Genomic DNA, 21,713 nt, shown 5'->3' on the forward strand with positions numbered 1-21,713 from the left:
GGGAAAAATGTGCCAGAGTAGGCAAGAGCTTTTGCAGGGAGCTTAGCTTTTAAGACTAGGAAGTATCGTTTTGTTTTTGTTTGTTTTTTTTAAAGACTTTATTTGAGAGAGGGAGAGCACAGAAGGAGAGGGAGAGGGAGAAACAGACTCCCTGCTGAGCAGGGAGCCTGATGTGGGGCTCGATCCCAGGACCCTGAGATCATGACCTGAGCTGGAGGCAGATGCTTAACCCATTGAACCACCATAGGAAGTATGATTTTGTGGGCATAAAACATAGTAGAGTTTGAGTCAGGACAGAGCATTGTAGAGGTTGGAGAGTATGATAGCCTTGTATTTGATTGTCATTATAATGGGTTAAAATGTCATTCTTGCTTAGGGTATTCAAAATGTGATTTTTCTTATTTCAAAAAGCATGAATAAAAAAAGACTTGATACACGCAACAAACAACATGGATCACTCAAAATATGCTGAACTAAAGAAGCCAGTTATGAAAAGAGTATATATGATTCCATTTGTATGACATTCTAGAATAAGCAAAACTAATCTTTGGTGAGAGAAAGCAGATAATTGGTGGCTTGGGGTAGGGGTGGGAGCTTAGGTGGGGGGAAGAATGTTACAGGCTGAAGTAATAGCACTTAGGTCCTGAAACAATTATGAACTTGGGCTCTTTGGAGAGCAGAGAAAGCCATATGACTGAAGCTTAATGAAGGGAGAATGGAGAATAGAAGTCAGAGATGCAGACAGAAGCTGGGTTGGTGTAAGCCATGATAGTGTTTGGGTATAATTGAAGTTATTGTGGTAAATCATTGGAAGTTGGAGAATGAATTTTGTGTCAAGCACTGAAGCAAGAAGTTGGGGAAAAGGCTATTGCAAGGAGTTCAGGCAATTGATGGTGTTCTGGGCAAGGATAGGAATGGTCAAGATTGAAAGAAATGATTGAAGTCAGGAAATACTTTGTAGGTAGAGCTGACAAGAATTATTGTTGTGGGGGATGAGGAGAAAAGGTTTTAACGATGACTCCTAGGCTCCTGAGAGGATGGTAGTGCTATTTTTTGAGACCAGAAAGTGGAGAGAAGAATGTGTTTGGGAGTGGAAATTGTTTTATGAGATGGTTGTTTAGATCTCTGTGTTCATCGGGAAATATCTTTTTTCTAACTTTTTGCTTCTATTTTACACCTTGATTGTTGAATTGACTATTGTAGGTGGTGGTACATTTTTTAGTATGCTTGTCTAGAGTTGACCCTGTCTTCCCTTTGTGCTAGGATGTCTGAATTGATTGAAAAAGAAACTGAAGAATATCGTAAGGGAGATCCAGACCCATTTGATGACCGACATCCTGGTGAGACCTGTGTTCTCTTAAGCCTGACTCTAATTTTCTAACAAAAGGAAATAGCTTCATAGGAAAATTTACAATTGAAATAGCATCTTTCCTGCTAGGTTGTAAGATCATCTAATTGTTAAAATATTGCTCAAGGTGGGAGTAGTGAGGAAAAATAAATTCCTGAAAAAATTGAAATATTTGTAATGTTTATATATCAAATAGAAGATAACTAACTTCAAGGAACTAAATTATGTAGGTATACTTTACTGACACTATTGGTATGTTACTTAAAAAGGGAAAAATGTTCTCCCTTTCTGACTTTTAACCCCAAAGAGATTATCCTTTGTGCCTTCATCTTTCAAACAACCGTTTGAAACAGTTATGAACTTGGATTCTTTGAAGGAGAAAAAGGGATAATTACCCTTTTACTAATGAGGAAATGTAGTTGAAAATGCATTCAGTGCCTTGTTTTCAGTTACGAAATTGATACTTGGAACCTTGAATAATAAACAGGTTTCTTAATGTCTGCTTTAGTATTTCAGCAGCTAAAGTATGCCATTTCATGTTAATTTGGCTTTATTTTGGGCTAATTAGAACCATGACAATCCAGTCTGCTTTGGCATGGAATTTGGTATGATACAGAACTATATGAGACTCGAGACTTTGCCATTTTATGTTTTCTCTAAGGTGGAGTACCAGTCGGCAAAGCTTAAATCATATATGGGCCCATGCTGCATATAAACTTTCTCTGTGTAAGGTCAAAAGCAGTCCTTTGTGGAAAAAAGAGATAGATATTGTATGTGGAGAGATATGAGAATGAGTGGGACTTATAAAATAAGAACGTTGTATACCTACCTGATCGGTACAGGGTTAATTTCTATCTCTTAGACTTTTGTTCTCAAATATAAGTAAGCTAGGCATTTCAGATTGAGTGTCCAGTTATTTATGTGATACCTGTTGCTTTGTGCTAGCATCCCCACTTGTGACTTTAGAGTATTATTCACCTATTTAATTCTTCAGTAAAGCAGTCAGAGCATGAAGAAGTACGAATGTGAATGTGAAATAAGAAATTAAGTTAATGTATGGGGTTATGAAAAGAATTAAAAGAGAGATGATCATGTTTAGTGACCTTGGAAAGGCCTTGGAAGGGATGAAATGGTAATGAAGAAGAAGGGAGAGACAGAATGATACGCTTTTTTTCAGTAGAAAATTTAAAGACTGTTTTTTTCCTCCCTACCTCTTATGTTAAGCAATATTTGTCATTAGGCATAATTTCTGTTAATAAAAAGGTGTCAGTTTTCATCTTTTATAAACAAAGGTAATCCGAGGTCCTCAGCTAGTTTTTATGATACCATTCTGTAACTTTTCCTTTTGTGATTTACTTTGGAATACTAATTACAGCTTGGTAGAAACTTTGAATCAGTAGCTCACTCTTTTCTTCATCCTGAATTGTATCCTTTGACTAAATTTGCCACTCTAATGATCTTAAAGGAAAATTAAAATAGATGGTATCTGCTTTAAAAACCAATAATTTTCCCAGTCATTAATTCTTTTACCTTTAGGCTGTGTATTGAGTAGATCCTAGGTTCCTGGCCTGGAAAGTTAAGATGGCCAAGGTAAGTTACCATATCTTTAGAGTTAGCGATTGCTTAGTGGGATTCCCCTCCTGAGCCCTGCCCCCACAACCTCGGGTATCATTACAGGCTTGAGGCTGCATCTCTGGTATTGTTGGCATTATAGTTGAAAGGGAGTTTGGACTTGGAGTCTTACCTCCTCCAGTCCACCCATCAAAAGAAGTTTTGCTTCCTACATTAATCTGGCTGGGAAATCAGGATTTTTCTTTCTCTTAAGTCTCCTTTATGCTTCTTTTTTAGACCTTGTGTACTGTAATGCTGGTGTGGGTCTAGTGCACATTCATGTAATTTAGCATTGCTGTGTAGGCAATTTGCTGGGAGATGGGAAAGTTAGAGAGCAGTGTCTCAAGTTTTTATATTGTCACTTTTAATTTTAGAGCATGTTTCTTATGAAATCTAATTCATCAAAAGAATCTTTTGTTTCCTTTTATTTTTGTAGCATTTTAATAGTTATTGTAACAACCCAGGTGCCTTTCCAGAGGTTTTACTTGCTTGACTGGGATGACTGACTTATTCCTTATTTGTTCCTCCCCTCTTCTTTTTGGTAGGTCGAGCTGATCCAGAGTGTATGCTGGGCCACTTGCTGAGAATACTCTTCAAGAATGATGATTTCATGAATGCAGTAGGTTTGCTTCTTACTTTTCTCCAGAGATTATCATTAGCAGATGCTATACCTTTATTGTTTGTAAAGACCTTTCTCCTGAGGTCTTGACAGAATTGGGAATAGAGTGGGTAGATTTTTTTTTTGGTATTGGTTTAACAAATTAAGGATCCTGGATTTCTTTCTTACTAAAGTCCTGGTTGTAGCCAAGGTGTTTTCTTTTCGGTGTATACTTCGTTGAGTTGAATATCGGTAAGGACTCACAAGGCATCTGTGCTCATCCCTTTGGCAAGATGATTTTAAGCTTGGGAATATAGACATTTTCTTGGGTTTCTGAATAGAAAACTAAGAGTGATACATGAGGCATGATTCTGCACCGACACTGTGGTGTGTGCGTTGGGCATATGGAGGGAGAGAAAGATACCTTCCCTAACTCTGGGCTGTTGAGAAGTAAATGAGCAGGGAAAATACATCTCGTGTTCACAGCTCCTGAGACATAGTAATCGTTCAGTAAGTTGTAGCTGTTAGGTTTGTTTTTTGGAGGCCGGAGTGCATGATGCTTGGAAGCATGGGTTTTGGGGTCCATGTTTGGGGTTTAAATGCAGCTTCACTGTTCAGTGATGGTTTGATCTTGAGGCAACTTAAGCCTCTAACAACCTTCATTTTCTCCAAGCTTTATTTTCTTAATCTATAAGATAGGGATGATAGTTCTTACGTTTAAAAATGTTTTTGTAATCTTTGACTGAAATTAATCATGAAAAGTGCTTAGCACAGAACCTGGTACATGAAGGCTAAGTATTAGCTATTATTATTGTGTGTATTGTATTAACTCCCAAATTTATTTCTCAGTCACTAGTATCTTTTCTGTACCTCAGATCATTTCCAGCTGCCTTCTAGATATTTTCACCTGGATATCCTCCATAGGCACCTTGAATTCCACATGTCTAATTGTTTGCTCTACACTCTGTTTCTCTTATTCTCTAGCTCAGTAATGATGTCCTTTTCTAGCCAGCTAGAAGTTATCCTTTATTTTTCCAAGCTCTCTTATTCAGTGAACTTACAGGTCTTATCATTCCCATTCCATTAACCTTCACAAATCCCTCCACTTCTTTCTGCCCTTGTTGCCAGACCTTAGTTTAGCCACTACCATCTCTCTCTTGGCTATCCCTCTTAACTGATTTATCATCTTGTCCTGTTCTCCTTCAACCTATTCACTTTACAGCCCAGAAATATTTCTAAAATGCAAAAAGTGATGGCACCCTTTTGCTTACAGTCCATTAGTGGTTTCCTGTTGCTCTCAAGATAAATTTTAAATTCCTCAGTTTGAAATACAAACCCAGTATCTCTCTCTGGCCTTTGTCCTCTCAATTTTAAGTTCTTGCCCTTTAGCTCTTCTCTCCTCCCTACTCCTCCTTAGCTACTCCTACTTGTCCTTTACATTCTGGCTTAGAATCCCTTCCCCTCTAAAGTCTTCTCTGATTCTTCTGCAGGAGTTTGTGTGGCCTCCTACAGGCTTCTATAGCATCCTGTACTCAGTGATATTTGTTTTTCCAGCTGTCACCTCTGTTGGATTATGAACCCTTTGATGGTGGGACTGCGCCTTATTCACTGATGTATACCCAGCACAGAACACAGTGTCAGTTAGTAGTGGAGATTCAGTAGTATTTGAGCGCTAAAATGAAAGTTTTATTAATACGTTTACATATACTTATAATTTATGTATAATAATTAAATATATTTATAGTATAATTACAAAATTCAAGTTTTTCATTAACCATTGTCAAGAATGGGGAGGGGTTATCTTGCCCTGCTTTATCTTTCTAAAGAAGTGTATGTAAGAATAGGGGTAAAAAAAAAAATAGGGAGTGATTTCTTCTTGATACTCTTTAAGCTTTAATTCTGTAGTTGCTGATTTGTTGTTTTTTGGGGGGTGGATTTGATTTTAAAGCTACAGAAGAAATAATATATCCCATCATGGCTCAGCAGGATCCTGTTTATAAAGGTTTAATTAGTAATCGTTAGTTCTTAATACCCCTGAGGCGAGTGATGGGAATATATTAAGGGTGTATTAGACTTCATTAATTTGAATGTGTTGAATTTCAGATGAAAAGTATTCCTCCGTTTTTTATAGCTGGTGAACGCATATGTGATGACAAGCCGAGAGCCCCCTTTAAACACTGCAGCTTGCAGACTCCTACTGGACATCATGCCAGGGCTGGAAACTGCTGTTGTCTTTCAAGAAAAGGTATTTACTAAAAAGAAAAGTCATCATTTTATTTTTAAATTGAATGTCGATCTGTTTGATTTGTCTTTGCTAAAATAATTATAGATTTTTATGACAATAATAATATGTTGTAAAAATGTAAGAAATCAAGATAAGCAATAAGAAAAATTTAAGGATAACTTTTCGTGCTGCTTAGGTGCTATAGTATTTCTTAAAATCTTAAGAGCATATGTTTTTAGAATGGTTTTATGATCTTATTCAAACTCTTATTCTTGATGAGTTGTCTTCCTTACTGAGGAAGGAATTTCTGCCTTGAGGAAGCCCATTCTCTTGGTGGTATTTATTTTTTAATTTTTAATTCTTTTTCTTTTGGGTGGTATTTAATATTTACTTATTTAATATTTGAAGACTTGTGCTGTGTTTTATGCTAGGTGTTGGTAATATTTTGTCATCAGGATGGGAGCTTACATTCACATAACGTATTTGGGAAGGCAGACACAAATAAACTGATAATTTCAAATAAGAATAAGTACTATGAAGACCAGAAAATGATAATTTGATAGTGACTGTGTGTGTGTACTTTAAACGTCAAAAATTAGTTGCTCTATTTTTAGAAGTAATAAAGGTATTTTGTTCTCAGCATTAAGAATTTGCACATGGCTTTCTTTTTTTTCCCCCAAGATATTAAAATTTAATTTTTTGAAACAGTCTGGAAGTCTTAGTGTAGTTAAATGTATAAACCAAATGAAAGATTTGGAAGTAGATTTTCATTTAACTTTTAAGAAAATTTTATTACAGAATTGTATCACAGAAAGTCTTTTAGAGAATAACATTGTGTAATTAATGCTATAATTTGCAGTATTGTATACAGACTAGATTTAAAAATCTCCAGTTAGTTTACCATTTTGGGAGACCAAAAAATCTATATGCTTGTCAGAAATATTTTAATATGAATTCTTTTGAAAACCAGGATGGCAAATGAAGCATTTATAGCAGTGTATTTGTATATGCAAGATTTGTAGAAGATTACAGATGATTTTACTCTGCTTTGTAAAAGTTTCCTGGTTGTCATTATAGGAAAATCATCTCTGGTTCTTTATAGTTTCATTGTTGTATATTTAGAATGAAGTGAATACCCTTTGGATGTCAGAAACACTGAGGGATATTTTGAACAATAAAGTTTTCTGCAGTTTAAGAACAGCTTTGTTTCTTTTTTTTTTTTTTTTTTGAGAGGGGAGAGAGGGGAGAGAGAATCCCAAGCAGGCTCCATGCTGGGCATGGAACCTGATGCAGGGCTCGGATCTCACAATCCTGAGCTCATGACCTGAGCTGAAATCGAGAGTCAGACACCCAACCGAATGAGCCACCCAGGCACCCCAACAGTTTTGTTTATTAATAACTAATTTCTTTTGGGAGAAGTGAATTATTAAGGAAAATCATAGGAAAATTAGATAGGAAATAACATAACCTTGAATCCAGTGTCCTAGAACACAGATTACAAACTTCTTTGACATTGTGAGACCTTACTGTTGGATTACATGATGATCTTTATCCTTCAGAAGTATCCTATGCAAATTTTTTGGTGTGAATCAATATTTTACTTCTTTAAAAAACATCTAATTATAGCTTGTAAATTAATAAGTTGGAAATCATTATTTTTGGACGGATTGGCTACTGGTGTTTCACAAAGCTAGGGTTAAGACTCACTGCTTTAATTGCACTACTGGGTATTTACCCCAAAGATACAAAAGTAGGGACCCAAAAGGCTACGTGCACCCCGATGTTTATAGCAGCAATGTCCACAATAGCCAAACTGTGGAAAGAGCCAAGATGTCCATCAACAGATGAATGGATAAAGAAGATGTGGTATATATATACAATGGAATATTATGCAGCCATCAAAAGGAATGAGATCTTGCCATTTGCAACGACGTGGATGGAACTGGAGGGTATTATGCTGAGCGAAATAAGTCAAACAGAGAAAGACATGTATCATATGACCTCACAGATATGAGGAATTCTTAATCTCAGGAAACAAACTGAGGGTTGCTGGAGTGGGGGGTGGGGTGGGAGGGATGGGGTGACTGGGTGATGGACACTGGGGAGGGTATGTGCTCTGGTAAGCGCTGTGAATTGTGCAAGACTGTTGAATCTCAGATCTGTACCTCTGAAACAAATAATGCAATATATGTTAAGAAAGAAAAAAAGAAGAAGAATGTAGCAGGAGGGGAAGAACGAAGGGGGGGAAATCGGAGGGGGAGAAGAACCATGAGAGACGATGGACTCTGAAAAACAAACTGAGGGTTCTAGAGGGGAGGGGGGTGGGAGGATGGGTTAGCCTGGTGATGGGTATTGCGGAGGGCACGTTCTGCATGGAGCACTGGGTGTTATGCACAAACAATGAATCATGGAACACTATATCTAAAACTAATGATGTAATGTATGGGGATTAACATAACAATAAAAAAATAAAAAAAAAGACTCACTGCTTTAGAGTAGTGTTTCTTAAACTTTGTGAAACATATTATGTTTTTACATGCAACCCATTACATATATGTATGAAAAAGAACTTTCTTGAACATTGTTTATACTTTGTGCAGTGCATTCTGATATTTTCTATTTCATTTCCTTTTTATATTTTCTATTTCATTTCCTTTTTATTTTAGAGGTGGTTGCAAGTCACTAAATTGATTTTATTACTTCTAGCTACTATTTTAAAAAGTTGCTTATTTGTACTTCCAGAGATAGTCAAATAGCTTTAAATTTTATTTTTGTTTACAATTATTTGTGTAGTTTTCTTCATTATGTTACAGAACTGAGTACTTTAATATTGTTTGTGTACTAGGTTTTTCATATTGTTGTTTGTCAGTGTATGCTCTTAATCCAGTCAGATCAGGACCTTTAGGGGTTTATTTTTTGAGTATTGCTTTAACATTTTTCTCTTTGAGGTTGTCTTAAATTATTGGAGGTGGGAGGGATAAAATCAGAGAATGAAGTCTCAAAGTATAATCTCTAAGTGAGCGTTTCCCAGATTTTAACTCTGCAACATTAAGATTCCTTTAAAATGTTAATAGGTGCTTTATGAAAAAAGTCATTTAGGTGGATGCCTACCATTTATTGAGTGCCAGCCCTGTGCTATGCATTTTTTTTTTTATCATATGTTAGTCCTCACAGTATTCCATGAGAGGTAGGAAGAAAACCATGAATATATGGCTTTTCAGAGGAAGAGAGAAAAAAATGGTTTTAAGAGAGATGGAAGGAGACCCAGATCTGTCTCATTGACCAGCTAGGATAACTTGTCAGCTTTCCTGTGGCATGCACATACGAATTCTGGGTAAACTGTAATAAACTCTTAGAAATTCCTATATGCCAGAAATGAAGAGGTAATTGTAAAAACAAAGTGGTAATTGAGGACAGGAGACAAAACCTTGGCTGAAGAGTTGGAACTGGGATCTTGACCCCTGCATAAAACTGGTACTCCCAAAGGACCTTCATTGAAACAGTGCAAAAGAGAAATACCTGCTTACTACCTTGGGGAGATGACAGGTTTCTCAGTTTCTGACCCCACGCTAAGGGGTAGGGGTGGATAAATCTCTGAGAAACTCTGGGCATGACCTTTTTTGGGTGCATGTTTGAAATTTCTACCATATGATTAGAAAGATTGGTATTAATTCTTCTTTAAATGTTTGGTATAGAATTCACCAGTGAATCCATCTGTTTCTGAGTTTTTCTGTTTTGGGAGGTTTTTAATGACTGATTCAGTCTCCTTACTACTTATAGGTCTATTCAATTTTTCTATTTCTTTATGAATCAGTTATGGTAGGTTGTGTTTCTAGGAATTTGTTCATTTTATCATTTTATCTAAATTATTTTGTTGGTGTACAGTAGTTTATAGTGTTTTATAATCTTTTTTATTTCTGTAAAATCGGTAATGTCCCCTGTTTCAGTCTTTTTTTGGGGGGGGGTCTAGTTAAAGGTTTGTCAGTTTTCTTGATCTTTTCAAAGAAACAACTTTTGGTTTCATTTTCTGTTTTTTTTTTTTCTATTTGCTGTTTTACTTGTCTTCACTCTAATCTTTATTATTTCCTTACTTCTACTAGCTTTGGGTTTTGTTTGCTCTTTTTCTAGTTCCTTAAAGTATACAGTTAGGTTATTAGGGTTTGAGAGCCTTCTTTTTTAATTGTATGTGTTTGCAGCTATAAATTTCCCTCTTACACTGCTTTTGCTACATGGCATAAATTTTGGTATGTTGTGTTTTTGTTTTCATTCATTGCAAGGAATTTTCTAATTTCTGTGTGATTTCTTCTTTGACCCCTTGGTTGTTTAAAACTATGTTAATTTCCACATATGAATTGTCCATTTTCCCTTGGGTTGTTGATTTCTCATTTCATTCCATTGTGATTGGAGAAAGTTCTTTTTCTTTTTTTTTTTAAGATTTTTTATTTTATTTATTCGAGAGAGAGAGCACGAGTGGGGTGAGGGGCAGAGGGAGAAGCAGGCTCTCTGCTGAGCAGAGATCCTGGGACTCTGGGATCATGACCTGAGCCGGAGGTAGATGCCCAACTGATTGAGCTACGCAGGCGCCCTGAGAAAATTCTTTATAAGAGTTTATTCTTTTTTAATTTATTAACCATGGTGTTGCCTAATGTGGTCTATTCTGGAAAATGTTCCATGTGTACTTAAGAATGTATATTCTGGTCTTGTTGGGTGGAGTGTTCTCAATATGTCTATTAGGTCTAATTGGATTATGGTGTTCAACTCTTCTGTTTCCATACTGATCTTCAGTTTGGTTGTTCTATCCATTCTTGAAAGTGGGGGTACAGAGTTTCTGTTTGGGATAATAAGTTCTGGAAATAATATAGTGGTGATGGTTATGCAACATTGTGAATGTGCTTAATCCCACTGAATTGTACACTTAAGAATGATTTAATAAGCTTCAAAATTATTGGATGTAAAAGAATCAGAACTTTTTTTTTTTTAAAGATTTTATTTATTAGAAAGCACTAGAGAGAGAGCAAGCACAAGTGGGGGGCAAAGGGAGAGGGAGAAGCAGGCTCCCCGCTGAGCAGGCTTGATCCGAGGACCCTGGGATCATGACCTGAGCCGAAGGCAGACACTTAACCAACTGAGCCACCCAGGCGCCCCAAGAATCAGAACTCTTAAGAAAAGTCCAAGACTATGGGGAAAAAATGGCCATTTGGGAAAGGAACCAGAGAACTACTGGATATAAAAATTACAGTTACTGAATTTAAAAAACTTTAGATGAGTTATTAAGTTTAGACACAGCTAAAGATAGAATTAGCAAACTGGAAGATCTGATAGGATAACCAAAAATAAAGCCCCTAGAAATAAGAGCTGAAGAATAGGAAAGAAGTTGTTATATAGAGATTAGAATTAGAAAGTTCAAAGTATATCTAAAAGGAGTTTTAGGAGGAGAGAACAGAAAGAAAAGGGAAAGGCAATATTCAGGAAGATGAGGCTAGGATTTTACAAGTTAATGAAAGACATGACCAGTCAAGATTCAGGAAGCCCCAAAGAAATACCAAAGACAGAGGAGATCTTAAAAGCAACCAGAGTAAAAAAGATTCCTACAAATAATCAAACAGAGCAAACTCTGCCACAGCAGCAATAGAGGCCATGTAATAGTAGAAAATGTCTTCAGAGTACCTCTGTAAACCTAGGAGTATTGACCAAATAAAAAAAAGGGGGAACAAAAATTCTGGGTAGCATGTAGATAGGAGCTCATTGGAGTTGGTATTTTAAGGTTCTTATACTGTTTGGAGAGAGGGGAAATAAAAGGCAATTAAAATAGTAAATATATTTTCATGTCAAATATTTTAAAACAAATTTCTCAAAATGTATTTTTCAGAGTTTTTTTTTTTTTTTTAAAAGATTTTATTTATTTGACAGAGACAGAGATAGCGAGAGCAGGAACACAAGCAGAGGGAGCGGGAGAGGGAGAAGCAGGCCTGCCGCTGAGCAGGGAGCCCGATGCGGGGCTTGATCCCAGGACCCTGGGATCATGACCTGAGCCGAAGGCAGATGCTTAACTGCCTGAGCCACCCAGGTGCCCCGTTCAGAGTGTTATTTTTTTGAAAAGAGGTTAAAATGTTTAGAAATACATGGGATAATGACTCCATGACCCTAGAGAAGAGTTTAAGATACAGAAGGCACCAAGTTTAAAAGAAAATATTAAGTCTGATTACATAAAAATTAAGAACTTGTGTTTATCATGAAACACTGGTAAAAGATGTGTATTTCATAGAAGTGGAAGCCTGAATGGTCAGCAGGCATGAAAAATACGCCTAACCTTATTAATTAATGAGGAAATTCAAATTAAATGCAATGCCTTTTTTTTTTTTTTTTAAGAGAGTGCTTGAGCTGGGATGGGGGTGGGGGGTGGGTAGGGGGAGGGAATGAGGGAGAGAGAGAATCTTAAGCAGGCTCCACGTGTAGTGCGAAGCCCAACACGAGGCTCAATCTCATGACCCTGAGATTGTGGCCTGAGCTAAAATCAAGAGTTGGACACTTAACCGACTGAGCCACTCAGGCGCCCCTGCAATGCTATTTTTATACCCACCAGACTACGGAAAATAAAAAGTGTGACAGTGGCCAAGTTTTGGCAAAGATGTAGAAAAAAAGGACTATTCACTGTTGGTGGAAATGTGAATTGTTGCAGTCACTTTGGAAAATAGCCTAGTATCCTCTGGTAAAGTTGAGCATGCACATATCCTATGGTTTAGCAGTTCTGATCCTAGATGTCCACTCTAGGGACATGCTTGACAAAAATAGTTGTAGTTGCTTAAACCAACAAAATAGCAAAATACGGAGTTGAAGAACATCTGGAGGTACACTGCCTGGGATCATACCCCAGCTCTGCCACTCATGTTAACTTAACCTTATTGTGACTTGGTTTCCTCTTCTGCAAATAATTACCCGATCGTATAGGGTTGATATGAGAAATTATAGGTTATGTTGAATGCTATTTGTGACAGATACGTGTAACTATAGGTGAATGTAAAAAACATAATGTTGAGTAATAAGTTGCAGAAAAATACTTACGGTACCATGCGGTTTATACAGTTCAAAGCATGTAACATTTACCAAAAGTTTAACAGGAAAATTGTTAAAATTAAGTAACTGTAGGTACCGTTTGGGGAGAGAGGATACAGGTGGTACAAGGAGGAACACATGGAAGGTCTCTATCAAGTTCAGTGGTAGATCATGGGTGATTTACATTTTCTTTGGACTCTACATGTTTGTATATATTTCATAATAACTAATTAAAAATTTGGGATATGTGGAGTTAAGTACTTTTTGATGGATGACTTCTCATTAATAATGTTAATTGTGCATTGTGAACTTCAAAGGACATAGAATTTTTAGTGCTCCCCACTTGGTTATTGAACATTTTGGGTCTTAAACATCTCAAGTGGGACTATATTATGTGATTATTGATCTTTAGCTTGAATTTTAATGACTAAATAAGAATCTTTTTCACAGATGCACAGCTATTTTAACTAAGCCACTTGGACACTTAGTTTACTTGCATTTTTTAATCTTATGAGCAACACTGAAATATTTCATTAAATTTTTTTTCACGAGACTGGAATCTTTGTTTATATCTTTAATTATGAAAATGGTCTTTGCTGAATTGTACTATTTCATTTCTTTACTATAGGAGGGAATCGTTGAGAATCTTTTCAAATGGGCCCGAGAGGCTGATCAGCCATTGAGGACGTATTCTACTGGACTGTTAGGAGGTGCTATGGAGAATCAAGATATTGCTGCCAACTATAGGGATGAGAATTCACAGTTGGTAAGGACTATGTTAGAATTACTTTCTGTATAAGATGGGAGAGTATTCACAAGTTCTTTCTTGCTACCTGAACTCAAATAGGTAGGTCTTATTCATTACCTTGTACTGCAGTAGAGCTATAATTTCGACATTTCAAGATTACTTTTCACAAGTTTTGATTTTACTTTTTTTAACTTGACAACATTTTTCATCTTATCAAGGATCATGATAGTTTATACTAGGTAAAGAATAGTACCATTCCCTTTCTTTTCCCAACATTTGGATTATGAAAATTTTCAAATATATAGCAAAATAGAATTTTACAGAGAACAGCTGTCTACATACCACTTAAATTGTTTGTGAACATTTTACTAATTGTATACCCATCCATCCACCTTTCCTTCTGTTCATCCACCATTCCTTTTTTTTTTATGTAGTTCAAAGTAAATTGCAGATAATTTCTCTCTCTCTTTTTTTTAAACTAAGCCTAATGCTACATTTTAGTGTTGGCTCAAAAAATACTTAAAAAATGAAAAAGTGGTGAATTTGAAAAATATATTATGTAATTATGTAGGTGGCAGTATGTAACAATACAATTTACAACAGGTACAAGTTTGAGAAGTCTTCATCATGTTTTCTTTTTTTTTAAAGTCAGGTTTATTGGGGTATAATTCACATAGAGTAAAATTCACTTTTTTTTTTTTCCCTTTTTAATGTCCATCACCCATTTACCCCGTTTCCCCACCTCTCTTCCCTCCAGGAACCCTCATTTTGTTTCCTATGATTAAGAGTCTCTTATGGGTTGTCTCCCTCTCTGACTTCATCTTGTTTTATTTTTTTCCTCTCTTCCCCTATGATCATCTGTTTTGTTTCTTAAATTCCACATACTTCATGTTTTATTTTCAAAGACACTTTTAAAAAAAATCATGGATATGTCTGGTATTTGCCTCTTCAGGTGTGATGGTCCAGCCTAGCTTGATCCAGATAGATCAGTTGTGAATGATGTGTGATGTGCAAATGTGGTTTGGGTTTCCTGGGACATTTTATGAGGAATGAGACTTTTAGCTGTTGATTATTTCATTAAGCTATAGGAATCAGATCAAAATATTGATCAAATCTTTACCATTTCTAGATACTGAGATAAGTGCATGAGGATTTAGTTCTCCTTAAATGGAAATAAGATTTATTTATTGAGAATCATTTAAATCACTTAAATTAAGATGCCTTTTATTCCAATATCTGTTGATAGGTGGCAATAGTACTTCGAAGATTGAGGGAGCTGCAGCTTCAGGAAGTGGCTTTGCGGCAAGAAAACAAGCGTCCCAGCCCACGAAAGCTCTCCTCTGAACCTCTTTTGCCTCTGGATGAAGAAGCTGTGGATATGGACTATGGCGATATGGCTGTAGATGTAGTGGATGGTGAACAAGAGGAAGCCTCCGGGGACATGGAGATCTCCTTTCATCTTGATTCAGGTCACAAGACCAGTAGTAGAGTGAACTCAGCAGCCAAACCTGAAGAAGGAGGTTTGAGGAAAAACAAGGCAGCAAAACAGGGTGACAGAGAGAATTTTAGGAAAGCCAAGCAGAAGTTAGGTTTCTCAACGTCTGATCCAGATCGCATGTTTGTTGAGCTGTCTAATAGCAGCTGGTCAGAAATGTCACCTTGGGTGATTGGCACCAATTATACCCTTTATCCTATGACTCCTGCTATTGAGCAGCGACTTATTCTACAATATTTGACCCCCCTAGGAGAATATCAGGAGGTAAGCTTATTGGAAAGAATACTGTTCACACTTTGGGACTATTGTGCTTATTTCTGAGATATTTTATGGTAGCATTTTATACTTTGATGTGTTTTTACTGTAATACAGAAAAGTCTTTGCCCCAGACTGGTGAAGTCTTATGCCACTGGTAAAGTCTTAGGTCACTTCTGATGCAGGTCTATTTGATAAAAGTGTGTATGTTTATAAAGGAATGGGGGAGAGGTACCTCATTTTTAAAAATCTTCTGTCCTTATAGTGGAATAGGAAATATGGGAAAATAAAGCCAGTGTTAAGATTTATTTTTGTCTTCATTTTAGTTACTTCCCATATTCATGCAACTCGGATCACGGGAATTGATGATGTTCTATATTGACCTGAAACAGACTAATGATGTCCTGCTTACATTTGAGGCCCTTAAGGTAAAATTCTTTTTTTTTTTAAGATTTTGTTTTTACATAATCTTTACAAGTCAGTGTGGGGCTTGAATCCAGAGCCCTGAGGTCGAGTCACATGCTCCACTGACTGAGCCAGCCAGGTGCCCCACTCAGGGTAAAATTCCCTTTTTTTTTTTTAATATTTTATTTATTCATTTCACAGAGAGAACACAAGCAGGGGGAGCAGCAGGGAGAGGTAGAAGGAGAAGCAGGCTCCCTGCTGAGCAGGGGACCCCCCCCCCAAGGTGGGGCTCCATCCCAGGACCCGGGGATCATGACCTGAGCCGAAGGCAGATGCTTAACCGACTGAGCCACCCAGGCACCCCAGAATTCTTTAAAAGTATTATATACTGAGCGTTTTATTGACCTGGATTTACCCATGTGTTTCCGTATGTAGCATCTCTGGGTTTTATTGCTCAGGGCATTTCTATTGCCAGATTTGTCAAAATAGTAACAAATGAAAATTTCTTATTTAGATAGAAAAGATGAGGCTTACCAAGTGGTTTCACAGAAATTCAGAGGTCAGTCCTAGGGGATTGAACATTCATGTAGAACCTGGATCTAAATGTGGGAGTGGCCTCAGTTATTGTTGTTGAATAGGAATGGAAAACTGTGTGTAGTACCTTATATCCTACTACTTTTTTAAGATTTTTTTTTTATTTATCTGAGAGAGAGAATGGGAGACAGAGAGCATGAGAGGGGGAGGATCAGAGGGAGAAGCAGACTCCCCGCTGAGCAGGGAGTCCGATGCGGGACTCGATCCCGGGACTCCAGGATCATGACCTGAGCCGAAGGCAGTTGCTTAACCAACTGAGCCACCCAGGCGCCCCAATCCTACTACTTTTTAAATATTCCCCCTGTGAGCCAGCATCGCTTTTTCTGAATTCTTAATTATATATATATATATATATATATGTATATATATATGTGTGTGTGTATATATATATGTATATATACTGTGTGATGTTAGATTATCTAGAGTGAACAAAATATAAATCAGAAAATGAGTAAAGAAATAGAGGCAGACCCCAATTCAGTAGAGGTAAATGATTTCCTAGGTTGCAGAGGCATTAAATATGGGAGGGCAAGTTAGTCTAGCCCACTATGATAATAAAGGTAATCTGAATGAAGAGAGAGAATTTGAATGAATAACACTGTGGCTATCATACAGTTCTACCAAGCAGGTAACTTTATGAACAGAAGTACCTTTCTGTGCTGTTGATTATATTAAGATAAATCAAGTTTCTATGTTTAAGAGAGACCATTTATGGGGCACCTGGGTGGCTCAGTCATTAAGTGCCTGCCTTCGGCTCAGGTCATGATCCCAGGGTCTGGGATCAAGCCCCGCATCGGGCTGCTCCCTGCTCAGTGGGAAGCCTGCTTCTCCCTCTCCCTCTCTCACTCCCCCTGCTTGTGTTCCCTCTCTCGCTGTGTCTCTCTCTGTCAAATAAATACATAAAATCTTTAAAAAAGAGACCGTTTATGATTTCTTTTAGGTATTATAGATGTTGTGAAAAAAAGTGTGGGGTACAAAGGAAGGGGTGGCTTCTTCTTCCTGAGAAATGTTTCCAGAAAACACCTCTGAAAAAGAAATGATGGCTCCCTCTGGCTTTTTAAAGTTACAACTTCAATTTAACTAGCCACATGTGGCCAATGATTACTGCATTGGACAGCACAGTTCCAGAGTATTTTGAAATGAAATAGAAATGAGGGAAATTGGGGTGCCTGGGTGGCTCAGTCGTTGAGCGTCTGCCTTTGGCTCAGGTCACGATCCCAGAGTCCTGGGATCGAGTCCCACATCGGGCTCCCTGCTCGGCGGGAAGCCTGCTTCTCCCTCTCTCACTCCCCCTGCTTGTGTTCCCTCTCTCGCTGTGTATCTGTCAAATAAATAAATAAAATCTTTAAAAAAAAAAAAAAAAGAAATGAGGAAAATTGCCTTTCAGGTCCCAGAAATTTTAAATTTGGAGGAGGTCAGATATACACTGGAGTAATACATATTTCTGTGTCTGGATGCAGCGTGTGTGTGTGTGTGTGTGTGTGTGTGTGTGTGTGTGTGTGTGTGTGTAAATTCATTATGCTTTGAACAATGAAATGAAGCTGGAGGTCAGAATTCTCTCCAGTCCAAAGGTTTTGCTTTCCAATGCAGCATCCTGTCCTGAATAAGATAGAGTGGAAGAAGGGATTTGGACAGTTGCTATATGTATAGGTTATGTATGAGGAATTATAATGGGTGTCATTATTCAACTGTTTCCATGCAGAGTCGTATAAGGGATTAAAGAAAATGAAATAAGGGTGAATAGGGAAAAATCACAAAAGAGATCTTTCTTATGGGGAAATAATAATGTAGATGGGACACCTGGGTGGCTCAGTTGGTTGAGCATCTGACTCTTGGTTTCGGCTCAGGTCGTGATCTCAGGGTTGTGAGATAGAGCCTTGTGTCGGTTCTGTGCTTGGTGTGGAGTCTGTTTCAGATCCCCCCCCCCTTTCTGCTTCTCCCCCTGCTTGGGCTCTCTCTTTTTTTTTCTCAAATAAGTAAATAAATAAAATCTTAAAAAAATAATGTAGAAAGATGTGTACTCTTTTATTCAAAAGGAAGACTCAGCTGTATAGGAAGAGGGACAAGTTAGTAGAAACAAAATGGATTAAAATAACAATTGGAAGAACCCACCCTTATATGGAGATAAAACATAAGGAGAGAAAATAGAATCTGCTTACACTAATGAAGTGATCTAGACTATAGGTTTGTATTGGTAAAGGTTGAGGCTGCTTACTCTGTTTTCCTACCTATCTATCCTGGCAGTGGAACTGCCACTTTTTATGGTAGTGACATGTGAAAAGCTACACGCAGGTGGCCTAAGGGTTGGAGGGGAACCGTATGTGGTTTAGCTACTTCTTGGGGGATGGACTTGTGTAACCAATAAAAAGAGTAAAGAGGGAAGGGATTGGAATTACATATAAGGATTAGTCTGAATATGGGTGTTGAGAGAACTTCTGAAGAAGATACATGCCTGTTGTTTTTGCCATTGACCTTGTCAAGATTTGTATCAAATTCCGTACTTGCCAGTCTGTGTTGTCTGTACTTTGTGCTTTTGTCACCACCCAGAAGGCACCTTGGTAGGAGAAACAGGAGGGGGAGCTCTAGTTCTTCTGAGGCCCTGTCCACATTAGCCTGGGTTCAGAGTCATCAAGTAGCCTGATGCTCGCATTGTACTTCCTGCCTTTAAAATTGCCCAGAAGATCAGGGCCATCCAGAAGATCAGGTCCACCCGGAGATGCTAGTGGGAATTGAACAGGAAGTTAACAAAGCTTTAAAGATAACAAACTTTTTTTCTTTTTAAGATTTATTTATTTGAGAGAGAGAGCTCGCAAGTGTGCGAGAGAGCGAGCAGGGGGAGGGGCATAGAGAGGGAGAGAAGCAGAGTTCCCGCTGAGCAGGGAGCAAGACACGGGGCTCCATCCCAGATCCCACAAGAGCCTGAGATCACGACCTGAGCTGAAATCAAGAGTCGACCCTTAAACTACTGAGCCATCCAGTCGTCCCTAAAGATAACAAACTTCTAAAGGTCAATTTAAGGTGCCTTCTGATAAATTTCAAAAATGTATTAGTTTTGGTAATTTACTGAAGATGGTGTTCGGAGTTGAATATATTTGGGGTCAGTATAAAAGAAGACAAAGTTTGTCATTATATTAGATGATGAGTCAGTGAGCCAAAACTAGAACATAGAGCTGATTATGTTTAAAAGAATTAAAATGGAAAGGTTAAAAATCCTTTAGGGAAGCTATGTAATAATAAAATGGTAATGGAATTATGTTCTTATTTATAGCAGTATTTTTCATTTCTTGTTTTTCACCTTTATGAAAACCTTTGGTATTAGAAGGGAGTGTTAAGAAATCTTAAGAGTTTTTTGGTTTCCTTTAATCAATACTGGTTTTACTTCTGTTTTGAGGGAGTGGTTGTTTACTTCAGAGGATTCCTGTTATTTAGCAGCTTGATTTAATGTTTTGTGAAGAGATAACATGTGTCCTCTTTGCTTAGCACCTTGCATCTCTTCTGCTCCATAACAAGTTTGCCACAGAATTTGTTGCACATGGTGGAGTACAGAAATTACTGGAAATTCCTCGTCCTTCTATGGCTGCAACTGGTGTATCCATGTGCTTGTATTACCTGTCCTACAACCAGGATGCCATGGAAAGAGTAAGTACAGTCCGTTTAGGGTATGGGAATGGAATTGGGTGGGGAGACACTAGCACATTCACAGAATGACTTTTGGGTAAGAAAAAATGAGTAGTTGGAGTAAATTTTATTTTATTTTAATTTTTTTAAAGATTTATTCATTTATAATAGTACATGTGAGGCGGAGGAGGGGCAGAGGGAAGGGGAAAGAGAATACTCAGGCAGACTTCCTGCTGAGCTTGGAGCCGCTCTGGGGCTCAATTCCAGGACCCTGAGATCATGACCTAAGCCGAAACCAAGAGTTGGACGCTTAACTGACTGAGCCACCCAGGCATCTCTTGCAGTAAATTTTAATGAAAGAAGCAAAGAGCAGGGTGCCTGGGTGGCTCAGTCGTTAAGCGTCTGCCTTCAGCTCAGGTCATGATCCCAGGGTCCTGGGATTGAGCCCCGTGTCGGGCTCCCTGCTCGGCGGGAAGCCTGCTTCTCCCTCCCCTACTCCCCCTGTTTGTGTTCCTGCTCTTGCTGTGTCTCTCTCTCTGTCAAATAAATAAATAAAATCTTAAAAAAAAAAAAAAAAAAGCAAAGAGCATGAATATATGACCTTTAGAAAGCATTCTAAAATGTAAAATTGTTGAGGCGCCTGGGTGGCTTAGTCGTTAAGCATCTGCCTTCGGCTCGGGTCATGATCCCAGGATTCTGGGATCGAGCCCCATATTGGGCTCCCTGCTCAGCGGGAAGCCTGCTTCTCCCTCTCCTACTCCCTTGCTTGTGTTCCCTCTCTCACTATATCTCTCTCTCTGAAATAAATAAAATCTTAAAAATAAATAAATAAATAAAATGTAAAATTGTTTACAAAAGGTCATTTTTCCCCAGTTTTTTTACTCTGTGAATAAAAACAAGCAAGATAAATTGAGTCTAGGGGCTTTATTTAGTTTTTGTCATTTCTGTTGAATTAGTATTAGTTTTTAGGCTCTTTTCAAGTGTCCCTCATGAAGTTATATTTTGCATTTTGAGTCAGTCTGTTATAAAAACAGTAGATGAGGCTTTGTGTATGTTAACAAATAACGTGTGGTGGAGATGATAAAATAATTCCAGTTGTTCTTGGGACTCCAGAGGTTCCCCATTTGGTTCTTCTGTTTTTCCAGTTACTTTTTTATTTAGTGATAAAAAAAAAAATTATGAGTTAACATTTGAAAAATAATGGGTCCCTAGACACACCTAGGGAAGTTCTTATCATTTCTGTGCTTGGAATATTTTTCTAATACTCCATGTGGTATGGCTTTTCTGGTGGAGTGAAGTTGGTAAATTCTTCTTGGGCTATGTCTTGGTTCATCTTTGCATATTAATAAGGTAATGTTTTAGTTTTAATTTTTTTCCCTCTTGAGATCAACATTATGCAAAGATATATAGTCTTGAGAATAGTAACCTAATCTGTGGTTGTATATACAGAATTAATTATGGCTAAGGTAAAAATAAAAAGTAAACCTGGGTAATGCTTTAGAATTCATTGCTCTGTAAGAGACATCAGGATGTGTGTGAAATGAATCAGTGAGTGTTGGATAACAAACTTGTAGACTTTAGTATCAGAAGACTCAGTCACTTTTATCACCCTGGGGAAGTCCCTTATCTCTCTGAGCTTCTTTCTCATTTTTTTTTTTTTTAAAGATTTTATTTATTTGAGAGAGAGAGAACAAGCAGGGGCAGGGGCAGAGGGAGAAGGAGAAGCAGGCTCCCCACTGAGCAGGGAGCCTGAGACACAGGGCT

At 37.7% G+C, this 21,713-nt stretch overlaps 1 protein-coding gene across 1 annotated transcript in view; it reads left to right on the top strand.

The window, feature by feature from the left end:
• The window catches only part of DCAF1 (DDB1 and CUL4 associated factor 1), a 73,616-nt gene that overhangs the window by 12,774 nt on the left and 39,129 nt on the right, over positions 1-21,713 (top strand). The window contains exons 3-9 of the mRNA XM_036074896.2: positions 1,264-1,340; positions 3,505-3,578; positions 5,689-5,802; positions 13,463-13,600; positions 14,829-15,341; positions 15,659-15,760; positions 19,812-19,970. Of these exons, the coding sequence (XP_035930789.1) occupies positions 1,264-1,340; positions 3,505-3,578; positions 5,689-5,802; positions 13,463-13,600; positions 14,829-15,341; positions 15,659-15,760; positions 19,812-19,970 (1,177 nt within the window). The remainder of the gene's footprint in view (positions 1-1,263; positions 1,341-3,504; positions 3,579-5,688; positions 5,803-13,462; positions 13,601-14,828; positions 15,342-15,658; positions 15,761-19,811; positions 19,971-21,713) is intronic.

This window comes from Halichoerus grypus, chromosome 1 (genome assembly GCF_964656455.1).
Source record: "Halichoerus grypus chromosome 1, mHalGry1.hap1.1, whole genome shotgun sequence".
NCBI lineage: Eukaryota > Metazoa > Chordata > Mammalia > Carnivora > Phocidae > Halichoerus > Halichoerus grypus.